At 47.9% G+C, this 15,077-nt stretch overlaps 1 protein-coding gene and 1 long non-coding RNA gene across 2 annotated transcripts; one reads left to right on the top strand and one right to left on the bottom strand.

Moving 5' to 3' along the window:
- Positions 1 to 3,106: 3,106 nt before the first annotated feature.
- On the bottom strand, positions 3,107 to 6,309 carry LOC100821491 (polygalacturonase At1g48100). Its single transcript, XM_010233328.3, has 5 exons — positions 5,256 to 6,309; positions 5,135 to 5,179; positions 4,835 to 5,042; positions 4,650 to 4,731; positions 3,107 to 3,783 (listed from the first exon to the last, which is right to left on the bottom strand). The coding sequence occupies exons 1-5, from the start codon at positions 5,910 to 5,912 to the stop codon at positions 3,279 to 3,281; spliced, it is 1,497 nt and encodes a 498-aa protein (XP_010231630.1). The 5' UTR covers positions 5,913 to 6,309; the 3' UTR covers positions 3,107 to 3,278.
- Positions 6,310 to 13,037: 6,728 nt separating this feature from the next.
- Positions 13,038 to 14,566, top strand: LOC104582730. The gene is made up of 2 exons (XR_730691.3): positions 13,038 to 13,371; positions 14,043 to 14,566. It is a non-coding gene; the product is annotated as an uncharacterized LOC104582730 (long non-coding RNA).
- The last annotated feature ends 511 nt before the right edge of the window (positions 14,567 to 15,077 follow it).

The following is a 15,077-nucleotide window of genomic DNA, read 5'->3' as shown; positions in this document are numbered from 1 at the left end:
GATTGAGAAAAAAAAATCGCATGCAGGCAGTAGCAGGCGTGTGCAGGTCAGAGCTCGGTTTAAATTCGAGGCAGGAGCAGGCTCAAGCGGTGCGGCAGGGAGCAGAGGCCGAGTAGGCTTCGGTGCAATGCGCGGAGGGCAGACCGAGGTCGAGTCTGTACGGCGCGGAAGGCAGCGTTAAGTACTCAAGCAGTAGGACACGAGGAAAAGCGGCAGGGCGACTCAGAGAGGAAAAATCCACGGAGCTGCTAAGTAGTCGTTGGCCAAAGCAAGGTAGAAACCACGGGAAAGTCAGACAATTAGAGATCAGGTCACTGTTGTTGCAGATCGAATTTTTCGAGCACAGATGTTTTGCGAGGAGAAAAAGGGATCGCATACGTAAGTGAAGGATCTTAGGAGTTTCTCTGAAGAGCAGGCTAGTGTTGGTTTGTTAGGAGCTTTGGCAGGACGTTGGGTGCGTGCAGCGTGGCTTCAGGCGATGAGAGACAGTACGCGTATAAGGCTAGGAGTTGTCTGGGGATGGCACGACGCAAGGTGGAATACGGTTGCAGTCGGACAAGTTCGGCTGGGGTCAGACGACAGTCTAGCGGATCGACAGGGATGTCGGTCGGAACAGAAGAGGATAGAAGATCGGCGACAACGACGTAGGAGCGTGAGGGCTGATGGTGTCCGAATTCCGTGGCGTGGCAACACGTGGCGCAGTGGAGTTTGAGATGGTGTGGATATGCTAACCAGTAGATCTTGGCCAAGATTGCGGATGCTCGACGCGGTGATAGTGTCGAGGTGTGCGATAAGCACGGGACACAGCAACAGACCAGGGCATATGCGGTCAGACAGTTGTTTGACATGTGTGCAGGGGTGCTGAAGCAGTGTTGGCGAGTACCATGTTCAAGTTGGTGACTGGGTCTATCAGGAAGGTCTGAAGTGATGGACAAGAGTCGGCCATGGGGAATCTGAGAAAGTGTTTTTCTTGAAAGTCTGGATTGTCAAAGGCCCAGAGAGCACATGGTCGTATATTCTGTGATGTCCGATGCACATGGAAAAGTGCAGACGATGGGATGCAGAAGGAGGCGGAGTGCTATAGCCGTGGGACATGTAGAAAACTATCTGAAAAGGATGAGACAACTGTGAAATTGACTCAAGGTGACTCAAGGGCGACGGTGAAATTCCTTCAAGTTTCATGCGGGTAGTCAACAATAGCGAGGATGATGAGTTCAGGTAACTCTTATGTGTACCTAACATGTGAGTTGTTCATTTTCACATAGATCAAGGAAGAGGCTACCAGGGTGACGATACATCGGAGTTGTCGGATATGGTGACTTTATGATTGGTGTGTGATGGCGTTGAACAGATACTCTGGAAAGTTAGGAACACAAGGAAAGAGTTTGGAGAACTTATTTTTCGTGGCAGCATTGACTGTTAATGAATAAGAGGAGGGACTACAGTTGCAGGTGGAGTCATGTGATATCAAGGAAGTAGCAGTGGAGCTCATGATTGATGTTTCAAGTCCAAGGTACATGGAGGATCGTGCATGACAGCTTCAAGGTGGCGAGGGAAATATTCGTCAAGGTGGAGTTTGTTGAGATATGTGTCGAATATGTGTACGAGTAGGCCTACAATTGGAGTTGGAAGCAGCGGAGGGTTAGGTGTTGGAGTCGAACACGTGTAACCCGGGCCTAATATATAAAGGCACCGCGGGGTATCCCAAAGAGATTATGACAACATAATAGCAATAGGGGGGCCAGGGTGGCCGGTGTTGCGGTATTATGGGGGGAGGAGCGTCCGTAGTCATGCCTTGGGAATGTAGGCTTTGGTCAAATCTCGTTAACAAATATCGTGTTTCGGTGTCATCCTTGATCGTGCATCCGCCGGATTTCGTAACAAACACAATCGTCAGGGTGTACCAATGGTAACAGACCCATGATCTTGGCCTCAAATCTGTAGTAGTTGAATCAATTTCAGAGCGGGCTGAGAGACTTGTTCTTCCATGAAATTCCGGATCAACTTGATTCCTATTAAGATTTGAGGGTACTAGGGTTTCAGCAAGGTTGATTTGGTACACCCAACTTGGTAAAACCAACAGACAACTTGTCTAGCGATGAGTATGTCTTCGACCATGGTTCTAAGTTAGGTGACTCGTACAGAATGCCTAAACTCTTAAACTCCAAAATCGTTGTGCAAACCAAACACCATCTAATCCTAAAGCGATTTTTTTATTGGACCCAGGAGTTACCGGAGTTAAATCCACCATAAAGTTTCGTCAATATCCGAGCTATTTGTAGGACACGCTGTCCCTACTCCCCCAACACGAGTTCCAATACAGTTGATTAAAGTAGTATTTTTTTTTGGTTCCACGCCCGTTCAGGTTTTGGTTTGGTTAGCACCAATCATTATTTCAACGGTTAAACATTGAACTAACATTGAAACACTAGTTTCATTTAGGACAATGTTTTCATTGGACATATATATGAAAGTTTTATATATATATATATATGAAAGTTTCATTGAAACGCTACTGTTTCAATCAGCAAGAGTTGAACTTATTCATATACGATTGAAATTACATAAGAAAGTTTCATTGAAACATCAATGTTTCAATCGGCAATCCTTAGACACTAATTTGTTCCAACCGTTAAATTATATTTCAAACCTCTGTAAAACACATGGCTTTCAACTCTGTGGTTTTGACCCGACACTTTTTCTACCAGTTTGCATACATGTAAGATGAGCCCATACAAAATTTCGCGTCAATCGGAACTAGTTTACTACTTTTTTTATTTTAAACCAAATTTGAATCCTAGTGATTTCCAGAATTTCGAACTTGTTCAAAAAAATTTGAAACTTTTTCTGTAGGTGGGAAACACCATCTTAAAAAATCCTCAAATTTTCACCAAATTCCGAGTTCGTTTGGACCAGCAAAAAATTTATACAAAAATCAAAATGTGTTAGTATATCCAACCAGCAACCACGTCGTGAGACTGGGACACGCGCCCGGCCAACACCGCGTGAGGTCCCAACCAGCACCCACGTACGCCCGGCCAACACAACATTAGGTCCCCGCGACCCTGCACGCCTGCTGCTTGCTGCCTCCGAACACGCTTCTGGATATGCACAACAAAAATCCACGGACCTGAAAATAGAAGCACGAATCTCGGACGAGAGAACCGACGGACGATCGATCTGACTCCGGTAGGTCCCGGGTCCAGTAAATTAGAATTTTCGTATCTAATCCTATTACAACCAGTAATGTGTAGCTAGCTAGTGGTGTTATACACACATCATGGACACTTTAGGTCTAGGTCGTCGAGGAGAGACTCCGGCAGGCCGTCCTGCAAGCACGAAATCGGCGGAATCGTGGGCGTCTGCTGGACCCCATAGGCGCTCCAGCAGAAAGGGTCATCCACGAGCTCCCCGCTAAACGGCAACAGCTCGACCTCGGACATCGTGACGTTGGTGCAGGGGACGGCGTCGCTGCAGGCGAAGTGGATGGGCGCGCTGCGGACGTCGTAGGAGCCCCGGACGTTGCTGTAGGACACGTTGGCGACCCGCACGGCCGTGGACGCGTTCATGCACCGCTTGTCCAGGCAGTAGTACTGGTCGATGATGATGCAGTTGCGGACGTTCTCCATGAGGACGCCGTCGAAGGCGATCCCGGAGACGGAGCCCGCGCCGCCCTGCCACGTCTTGATCCGCAGGCCGTTGTCCGAGTTCCGGATCACCGCGTTCCGCACCGTCACGTTCGCCACGCAGGCTTGTGAGTTGTGCACGCCCAGGCTGCCGATGCTATACAAACAGAAAAATGCAGGAGCAGAGAGGAATGAGCGGCCATCGATAATTTGTACCGTTATAACTCAAAGTTAATACACTCTGACCAAATTTGTAAACAAAAATATTAATATATTTATAATATCAAAAAAGCATACTAGTAAGAACTAAGAAGATATATATCTTGATCGATTTAAACCTAATTTAGAGTTGGCAGATTTGTTTATATTTGATTAAACTTTAAAATTTTCACTTGGAACATTGCAAAAGTAAATGGAGAGAGTAGCTACTAATGATGGGTTTCACGTGTGAAATTCCTTGCATTATTTATACTCGTCAAGACATTCTTTAGTAAATTCTTGCAGCCAACCACATGTGCCCAGAGCCAAAAAATAATGTCTGTTTACTTTTGTCGAAGCAGGCTCATCCATGTGACCAAGCAAGATGAGTGGTTGACAAAACTTTGGCATGTGTAATCTAGGACCAGGCAGCCGCAGGACACCGAATCACACGGGCTCACAGTTCGGCAGCAGCCAAAGGAAGGGGCTCACGGACGGAAAGAGATGTCGTGGAAGCTCGGGTGATGCCATCGCTCATTTATGTTACCCGCTTGGAGGTTTCTGACTCTTTGTTTGTGTTCTCCCAAGCCGTATCTCTGGTGCGGACCATAGCAAACACACGGGTCGGTTCGGCTCTATGTTTCTAAACAACATTTCTTGTCATCTTTAAAATTCAGTTGGAATGGAATATGTTCTGTTGCATGTTTTCGTCTTTCTAGAGAAAAAAATCAAGTAGAGAAAACAGTTCTTTTTTCTGTACAGAAAATGAAAATAAGAAGACATGCATGTGTACAAAAATCTTGAGGAACCGGGATTAATGTGTACCTTATGCCATGGCCAGGGCCACACGATATGTTTTGTATGTCCAGGTCGTAGCTCCCGGTCCCAATTGAGATGCAATCATCACCTGCACGGAAACAAATAAATTTCCGTCTTGCTCAGTAAATTATCCAAAACTCAGCTGCATCCAGAAGAAGAGTGATCAGAAGCAAGAGGTTAGTAGTAAGTACCATTGCTGATCTTGGAGTTGTAGATCCGGACGCGCTCCGTGTTCTCGACGTGGATGCCGTCGGTGTTTGGGCTGTTGGCGGGGGCGCTGATGAAGAGCCCGTCGACGAGCACGTCGCTGCAGCCGTCGAACCGGAAGTGGAACTCGGGGCTGTTCTCCACCCTCAGGCCCTCCACCACCAGGTTCCGGCTCATGAAGAACCTAATCAGCTAAAAAGAAAAAGGGCCACCACTCATTTTGATCAATCACCCACTGCTTATGATGCAGGCAAGATTGCAGCTAAAAAGAGTCACGACGTTACCGTGGGGCTGTCGCACGGCCCGTGTAGCGTGGACCCGTTGGGACCCTGCAGAGTGAGAAACTCGTCGTCAATTTTTCTCCGTGTCAGTTTGAAAGAAAAAATTGTTTTGTTGTGTACGTGCCCTGTGAGGCTTGCAAGGGAGGTTCCACCATTCCTCGCCGTTCCCCTCGATGGTGCCGGCGCCGCGCAGCGTCATGCCGTCGAGGTTGGAGAAGACGAGCCACTGCCGCCGGTTGTCCGACGGAGGCCAGCAGTCCGGCCCGTCCGGCGGCATCAGCACCCCGTCCACCTGGAACACGAGCCCGGGCTGGCATGGCCCGGAGAACGTGGTGGACGCGATGGTGAACGTGCCGTCGGATGGCACGAGCAGCACGCCCGATTGCACGGCGCAGGCCGCGCTCCAGGCCGCCCGGAACGCGTCCGTGTCGTCCGCCGTGCTCTCGCCCGCCGCGCCGAATGCCCGCACGTCGAACACGCACGGCTGCTGCTCTGGCTGCGTCGGGGTGGCCGGGTCTGACGGGACAATGCCCGTGCCGATCGGCGGCGGCGGCACAAGGAGCGGCGGCGGCTCATCGGCATCCTCTGGTGGGACTGCAGGGGATGACACCACCGTGGCCCCATTGGCGCCGCTGGCCTTGTTGTGCCTGCCGCCGACGCCTCCATGGCCATGAGGCTTCTGCTTGTGTATGTGGTTCCTTCCATCTACAACGACAACGCACAGTGCCGCTAGCACTAATGTCAGCACCATCAACGACGGCCGTGATGATGCAGCTCTCATGGCCACTAAACCTGCAAATGCTCTGCTTCAAGGATCAGGAGCAGCGACCAACGAAAAAAGAAAAGAGGCGAATGGTTATGGCTGAGCTTGTGATTTCTGGCTTTCGAGGAGTGTGGGAGGGTTGAGCCTTGAGGAGCCTGCTCGCATACTTATGCTGGCTCTTGTGGACATCAATGGAAGGAGAAAGAAAGCCACGATCAACCGGGATGACACTTGTCAAAAGGCAAGGCGATCTGTGCGATTTGGGATGGAATGGAGCGAGTACATGGGTGTGGGGTTTGTAGTCATCTCATCGCCTATCGTTTTCGTCACATGAATCTTGGCAGGCAGCAGCTTCAAGGAAACGATGCTTCCAGAGGATCATAGAAAGGGGTGGATGATTCAGATGCAGCTGGGGGTAGCTTGGCTGGCTCTGAGATCTCTTCACAGAAGTTTATTTTTACATTCTTCGACTCTCACTAAGTTCATCAACCATTCAACCCTGGAGGCCTGGAACCGCCATTTAACACAAGACTTACAACAACTACTAATAAGACTTTCCGCAAAACCAAATACACTCTGGACTGGGGGTAAAGTAAAAGACGAAAAGTACAATACATAGCAAGGATGCAAACGCCTCATGGCAAATGTGATTAGCTACCGACAGGAGTAGAATAGAGATGCAAACAAAGTACTGTCTAATAAAAAAAAATTATCTATGTGATGAAAATGCAGGCACAGACAGTTTCTAAACGACTATCCTTTGCTTATAAAAAAAATTGCGCTGGAATTTGGCATCATCGGTCACAAACTCACAATTAGGGAATGTTCCAATGACTTATGACTCACAGGTTATTGTCATGTTCCACCTCACATCCGCATGTGATGGTATGGTTGAGACCCACGGTCAAAGCTCCGCAGGCTAGGAACAATATTTTTTGCAGCTTAGAGCAACTCTAGCGGTCACCGAACTTGGCCGATCCAAACTAGGTATTCGGTTTTGGCTGAAAAAATGGTCCGATTAGATATCGAATACCGGCATGGCCCGAAAAAAAGAATTCGGGGAACCGAAACCGCCCGAAACGAGCTCGTATATCTACGGCTCGGAGGGGCCGTTTCGGTTCCAAATCCGAACCGCGCCGCCGCCCTTCGCCACTGAGCCCCGCCGCAATGAGGCCAACCGGCTCGTCCAGCCATCACCGCGGCGGCCATCACGCTTCCCCGCGCGTGCGGGGAAACCCTAGTTCCCCGCCGTGGTGGGAAAATGGCACGGCCGCTGACGCCCTCCTCTCCCCCGACGAGCGCCGCCACCTAGGTGCTCGCCGGCCGAGGATGCTGAAATGGTATCACCACCGCCACTTCAGCAACAACGCCGCCCGCTGGTGGGATGCCTACCTCCGGGAGAAGGTGAAGAGGGTGGCGACGGTGGCTGCGGGCTTCGCACCCGCGCCGATGCCACCGCCGGAGGAGCACGAGTAGGAGGAGGAGTGGGGCATGGAGGAGGCGGAGGCAGAGAATTCCGCCTCCGCTTCCCGTCAGCTCCTCCTGGCGCCTGCCCCGGAGGAGTTGCCGGAGGTGGATGAGGTGGACGCGTACGAGGCAGTCCGTCTCCGGTCCGAGCAGACGGCGGCAGCGGAAGCGGCTAGGAGGGCAGTGGAGTTTGAGGCCGACCTCGCGGAGGCGATCCGCCGCTCCCACACCGACAAGTGAACCGCCGGTGGCGATGCCTACTAGTATTTCTAGAATCTATATGTATGTTTTTTAGAACTCGGTTGAATCTATATGAAATCTATACGTATGTTTGTTTTTAGTATGTTTGTATAAACGCGCGAATTACGTTTTCAACTAGCTTGTATTTGAGATCAGTTAGATCAGTTCGCAAAACTTTGTTCAACTGAAAACTCAGATCCAGTGGAACCGAACACGGCCGGTTCGAATCAGCTGGGTTCGGCAACCGCTAGAGCTGCTCTTATGCAATCTGCTTGCATTAGGATGAAGACTACTTGTCTTCTTGAATACGAGAACTGTTATGCGAGAAAAGCCCAGCTAAAACGCCTAGTGCAGTGCAAGTAGCCGAATGCAGGGCTTATATATCTCGTCTGCAATAGAGAGTGCAAAGGCCTGGCAACCAAAGGCGGCCCAAAGCTCACCGGTTCTTCCCTTAACCGTTCCAGGAGCGCGACGTGTTCATGGACAGGAGCTGCTCTGCGCCGCCGCCCGGCGAGGTTTAGCCACCCCGCGGCGCTTCGTGCGCGGCCAGACAGCTAGCGCTCGCGCTCCACGAGCACGGCCGCCATGTCTCTCTCTCTCCAGCTGCCATCATTACCTTCGCCGCCGCCTCCACCCCCTTCCCCCCGCCACCCAGATCCGTCTTCCCCCGGTACGGTGAGTGACGGTGGTAGGGAGCAGCAACGACCTCGATGCGCATAGCAAAGGGCAGCCGCGGTGCGTGTGCAGCAATGGCAGACTGGACAAGCAGGCAAGAGCCATTCCCCCGGTACGGTTCCTCTCCTGCGAACGGTGGTGGAGGAGCTGCGGCGCAGCTGGCGAGAGAGGAAGGAAGATGCCGTACAGGCGGTGGAATCTATCGTCCTCCGCAACGACACGGTGCTCCATGTCCTTGCTATCTGGCGCGTCTATTCTAACTTTTCTCTGTTTCAAATGAATTAGTACAAAATTATTAAGGGGTCCATAAATTTATTACTTCCCGATCATAAAAAATGATGCCCACTTAGTACAAACAAAATTTGTACTGACTTAATACAAAATGGGTGACATTTTTTATGGATCGGAGGGGGTACTAGATGTTTGGCACTACACGATGGACCAGACGTGAGGGCACCCAAACTGCCGGCAAAAGTCATTATACAGGGCAAATAAACTGCCGGCAAAAATTTCTTGCCGGCAGTTTTCCCTGCCCGCTAGCTGACGGCAAAAGTATTTGCCGGCAGTCTATATGCCCTGCTAGCTCCAGTTTTGCCGGCAGGTCCAGTATTTTGCTGGCAGATAGATTTGTCTGCCGGCAAAGAGCTTACCCGACAGTTCAGACATTTCCCGGCAGTTTGGACATTTCAAGTCAGTTTCTCTGCCGTCAATACAAACGATTTTGCCGGCAGTTACTACATTCGCTGGCAGATTGTCTGCCGGCTGTTCCTGCCTTCCCCGGCAGATAAACTGCCCTTGATTGCAATTTCATAATTAAAAAAATATATTTTACTCATTCCACCACAATTATTCTTCATTAAAAAGCATCACAACAGCATAATGTATTCACATGTTTCTGAAATTCACACTGAACCAAAAAGGAGCATCAAGCACTGTCACACGCATAAGTATGACATCTAGTGATCTAGACTTTGCAAAGCCTCTATATAAGCCTAGCAAACTAGAAAGATCACTTAAAAAGACTATCAGCCCGACAACTATTTATGAGTTACGGGACTCCCATTTTATCCGGTTCGACGAGCCTCCAGCACATGTACAAAATCTCTGATTTTGTTGCCTGAAAAATTGAGAAATGACAGATGCTAAGATTGCTGAAAAATTGACAAGTTTACATTGCATAGAATTCCGACATAACTGCCACAATTTCAATTAACCATTAGTCTGGATATACGGAACTAGTGTTAATGGCATAACTAGACATTAAATCTATTGTAAGAAATCTATTGCAAAAGGAGACAAATACTTAAATGCAAGCAAGAGAGAAAACATATACCGGGGGGTGATAAAGTATTAGCCACTATCTGGAATACCAAAGAAATACATAAATAGGAAAACTTGCATGATTCTTTGTTACCACCTCACACAAAGATCTCTACAAGAAAATCATATGAAAACAGATCCTTGAAAAAAAAATTAGCTTGAGAAGGAAACAGAAGTATCTACCTTTCAGGAGCATGCATCCCTTGATGCGACAAGCTGGGAACTCCACAAGCACAGGCCGATGCATTGTTTGCCCCATGGGATCTGCACATGAAATTGGACACATGCTAAAAGTTTTAGTAGAAGAGAATAAATCAAGAGGTCAAGAACGTTGCGAGCTGCTATGGTATAAAATACACAGTACAGCCTGCACCATGTTCTCAATTTGTTTATACATAATTAAACATGTAAGGTGAATCAAATCATAGTTAGTTTAATTAATCCACATGCATTATTGTTTAGCTACAGGTTTGATTTTAGTGCTATTTCACAAGTAAACTATCCAGTAGATTTTCATTTGATAAAAGATCAGCAACAATGCACGTACAACGCCTACTTGCCTTTGAGCTGAGCCGCAATAACAAGAAGGTTTGGCAAGTACTCAGCAGCAGCTCTAGCAGCTACTAGGAGATAAGGTTTGGCAAGTAATACAACTGAGCTACATACAGTAGCAACAAACAATCCATCGCCATGGCATAGCAACCAAAACCAGATCTTGGGCAAGAAGAGAAGAAGCTACAGACCTGAGATAATTCCAAGAAAACATATTTTAGTTCAATCCACTTGTGGCGGTGAGGCTGAATTCGCCATGGACTTCTGTTCCACCTCTAGCTACATATATGAGTTATGAGGTAAATAGGAGTTATAAGAAATAATCCTTCAAAGAAATATACAATTAGATAGTTTCAGTTCACAGCTAGATCAATTTTAGTGTGATTCGTAACTTGTGCGCACAGCGCACTGTCTGGACTTCCACAACACCATGTGATAGAGCAAAGATAACACTCTGAAATGTGATGGATTACCATATAGTTTCACTTTAATTCACTCTCTTATCTTGGTATCGGTTCAGTTCATTTTCATTGGCTGAAAACTAAAGCGCACCTGAAAGTGTGTTTAACGATTGGTTTTGATGGTTGCCTCAGATGTAAATTGCCTCCCCATGACGATAGCTTCACCTATATATACCTAGACACAGCTTCCCTATTAATCACCTAAAGACATACTATTGACCAGCTAATATATTATCCACTGAAAATAGTGAGGCAGGGTTAGTAAAATGCGCACCTTTTAATTTTCGAGGCCAAGAACTATACTCTGACTACATGATTTATGAGTAAGCTAGTCTAAATTGTTGTGACCCTTGTGGCAATTAAATTCTTATACATGCCCTACCTAAGGACGCTTAGATTAACTAAAAATACCAGCTGATTTCTTGAACCTGATAGAGTACAAACTAGACATGTAGACTGCTTAACAATTTAAGTTTAGCTCTCAGTTATCTGTACACATTATTTAGGCAATCATTGAGCAATCTCTCTGAAGAACCAAAAACTAATTGGCAGATCAAGGAGGAAGAGATGAGCAATAGCAGTACGTATAGAGCGCACCTAGCAGTAGCCTTGCTCGGTGAATGGCGCGGCAGGTAGAGGGCTCGGTGAAAGGGAGGCACCTGGCGGACGAGATTGACGGCGTTAGAGGGGCGTGGCGTGGCGGACGAGATTGACGGCGGTGGAGGAGCGTGGCACGGCGGCGAGATGTCAAAGAGAAAGTGGTGGCGCTGGGGTGCGGTGGCGGACGATTTCAGGATTTGGTGGCAGATCGGGGCCATTGGCGGCGGATCTGGGGCATTGACATCGGCCAGGGAGCGACCGAGTCGTGGTTCGGGTTGCAGCTGCACGAGCGCGGAGTGTCGAGGCAGCGGCGACGAGGGTGGAGCTACGGGCTGGCCTTGGGCTAAGGGTGGTGGTGGCGAAGGTGGAGCTTCGGGGTAGCGGCGACGAGGTCGGAGCTTACCGTCGGCGGCGAGCGCGGAGCTTCGGGCTGCCCTTGGGCTAGGGCCGGACGAAGACTAGGACGAAGCTACGGGCGGCGGTGTTGGCAAAGCTTTGGGTGGCGGCGGGGTCATGGCGGCGGCGACGCTAGGGTCTCTATGGGCTGAAACCCTACGGAGGGTGAAGGGAAATCGCGTGGGGAGAGAGATACAGGTTTGGGGCTGAGGGGTCATGTACATACGATAAGGATAAGAAGATGCGCATGTCGAGTTGGCCCACCTGTCATCCCAGTTGTGCCGGCAGATAAACTGCCTCCCATGGGTTGTGCCGGCAGTTTGTCTACAAGTAAAGATTGCAGATTTGCCGGCAGTTTGCCTGCCTTGCTTTCATTACTTTTCCCGGCAGTTAATTGCCCTTGCGTTTGGTCCATCGTGCAGTGTGGGCTTTATGCGTGTATGCAATCTGGGAGGGAGATACAGTTCATATGATTACGTTTGGTGATTCTTTGGACATTGAGTAGTTGAGTATGGTACGTGCAAAATTATCGAAGGGGGATGTGCAGCAGCAGTCTGTAGGCTATGATTTTCCATGTCTTATATTGCAGTATGGAAGTTCTACTTGGTTTGTTTAGAGATGACCATAGCAGCCAAAGAGCTGAATATCTCAAGGCCACAAATTTCATGTCATATATGAATTAGAACTAAACTTGAGGTTCTTTGGCATGCTTTGCACTTTGTATCGAATGTTAAATTAGCTGATTGTGATGTGGAATCTATGGTCAAACTGGCAGATAATAGATACTCCTTCCGATTCTAAATTCTTGTCTCAAGTTTGCCGAAATATGGATGTATCTATTCTTAAAAAACGTCTAGATAGTTGTAATATTTCGACAACAATTTAGGATTGGAGGGAGTATTTGCATTTGTGTTGACTCTGCCATGTAAAATATAATTAGATTTATTGGCTGCTTATTCTTTCCAGTAACTGGAACAGCTTTTGATTCAGAATGTGTTTATCATTGTGATTTAAGATACAAGAATTAAGGCCGGGTGGTTTCTTCGCTTCCTCGTTGCGCCACCCAGGCCTTGTTTTGCTTCGTCGTTGCTGCACTTCCGGTTTGTAGGTCGGTTGCGTGCACCTAGATGTGATGTGTCTTAGCCTCTGACGGTGGGCCGTCGTAGACGGCGTAGCCGGACCGATTGTTGCTGTCAGCGAGAGGGGTGCGATGCGTATCGCGCGGTGGGTTGGTTGGTGGATGGATGGGCCACTTTCATTGGCGCTGTGCGGAGGGGTTGCATGCATGCTGACGCGTGTCATGTGCGCTGGCCGTTGGAATGTTGCGGAGTGCGTGTGCTGGCAGTTGCGCGGGTCGGTATCTCGGGTTCCGGAGCCTTCTTCTGGCCGCTATTTATAGGCGTGTTGCCTGCGGTGGTGCGGTGTGGCGTCGGGGTTTTGTTGCTTAGTGCGCTGGTCTGTCTAGGCGGGGAGGATCGGGTCGTGCTGCACCTCGGGCGATGGCGCTAGCAGTCTCAGGGTTGGAGCGCGGATCTCTTGGTCGCAGCTGAAAGGACAGGCAGGCACCAGAGGCGTGGTGCCGCCGCCGGCGGTGCTCAGCCGGTCTTGGAGAAGAAGGCTTGGCCGCGCGGCGGCCGGAACGAGGGCAGGAGCAGCGGGCTGGTGGATAGGGGCAAGCAACCGCCGCTTTGCACAGATCTCGACTTGTCTAGGGGCTAGAGTTCTCCCCGCAAGATCTGGTGATCCGGGGCACATGCATAGTTTTGGTGAGTTGCTTCGTTTCCGGATTTGTCTGTGATTTTTATGTTTGTTGTTTTGAATCGATTAATGCTTATTAATTATTGGTGACACTATTATTAATTCATCAGTTTAGCACTCTTGCAAAGTCTTACCCTTGCGTACGCTGTTTTGCTCACGGGGAATGAGATGTGGCTTGATTCTATTTTGTTTTCATTATTTTTAACTCCGTGATAAAAGAGGCAGATGACTTGCCTTCTGTCCTAACTTATTTCAGAACAGACAAATGGTGTAATTGCTCTGTTGGGCATGGAAATGTTGTTAAGCTTCTGTGATATGAATTTTGTTTATATTTATCAAGGTGTTTCATGATTCCTTTGTGCACATAATGTGTACCATACCAGCTATAACCCTGTCAATGGACATCAAAAGAACTCATACTTGATCCATTTCTTTCTATATCTGCATCTACCAGCTATATCCCCGTTAATGGACATCAAAAGAATTCATACTTGATGTATTTCTTTCTATATCTGCATCCTTATTGAATGGCATCTGTGACTTTGTCTATTCATTTACTATGTTAGTGTCTCATGCATTATAGATCATAATCTTCCTATATGGCCACCCATGCTTTTCATGTATTTTACTTCAGAAAGTATCTCACAATTGTTTCTCTACTTGTGGTGCCTACATTTAGAAGGATATCCTGTGGAGAAAGTTGATGCTACTCCCGAGAGTTTTGCTCCATCTATCGCAGCCCTACATCTGCCGTCGGGCGCGTGACGGAGATGAGTTAAGCATTTAGTGGCTTGGAGGAAATAGATAGGGATTCCATGGTTTACTGTGGGGCGACGTGCGTGAGGTAAAGGCGGCCGCCATGCTGTACTGCTGTCTTGATCGGGTCGACATGCATCAGGCCATAGCAAATCGGATATGTGATGGAATCAACTCAGTACCAATTACGTGAATGGCATCAGTCTCTCGGAGAGTGTACCTCAGCGATTGCTGTTCTAGTCCTCAGTTAGCAAATACAGATGGGTACTCCAATAAAATCCGACTAGAAGGCTGCCTTGCACTTGTCAGCATGGAGTTTCAATATCACCTGATCTGTCTGGTTCATTATGGTCAACAAAAGCCTTAATGGCTAAACAAGGCTTCAGTTTTGTTATATGTTTGTGTTTTACTGATGAATTTGCAATCACATGCATCCCTAATTCATGATGTGGACATCTGCTTCATCAATCCAATGGGACGGCCGGGTTTCAAGGAGCACTTTTCAGAACACTATTCAAAATGGCACAGTATTGGACTGTTGGAATAGTCAAAATGTCATCCGCACATAGTATACATACCCGACTAGCGAGAGAAAACACATATTCTATACTCCTTCCGTACTGAATTAGTGGCGTGGATAATACTGACAGTGGATTTGTATAAGAGAAATTTGTATAAGAGAAAACAAATATTTTTGAGAGAGAATGAATATATATATATAGATAGATAGATAGATAGATAGATAGAAAAAGAAATGAAATCAAATAAAAAGAGAAAACACATATTTTTGAGAGAGAATGTATATATATACAGAGAGAGAGAAAACACATAATTTTTGAGATAGAATGGATATATATAAAAAAATTCATATCGAGACGAGGGTCAGCTCCGAGTCGAGGGTGGATCCAAACCGACTTGCTGCCTCCCCAAATAGATTTTCATTTGTATATGGAAGTGT

The sequence above is a fragment of the Brachypodium distachyon genome, chromosome 2 (genome assembly GCF_000005505.3).
Source record: "Brachypodium distachyon strain Bd21 chromosome 2, Brachypodium_distachyon_v3.0, whole genome shotgun sequence".
Classification (NCBI taxonomy): Eukaryota; Viridiplantae; Streptophyta; class Magnoliopsida; order Poales; family Poaceae; genus Brachypodium; species Brachypodium distachyon.
Note: the sequence above shows the minus strand (reverse complement) of the source record. Positions and strands in the feature narration are given on the sequence as shown.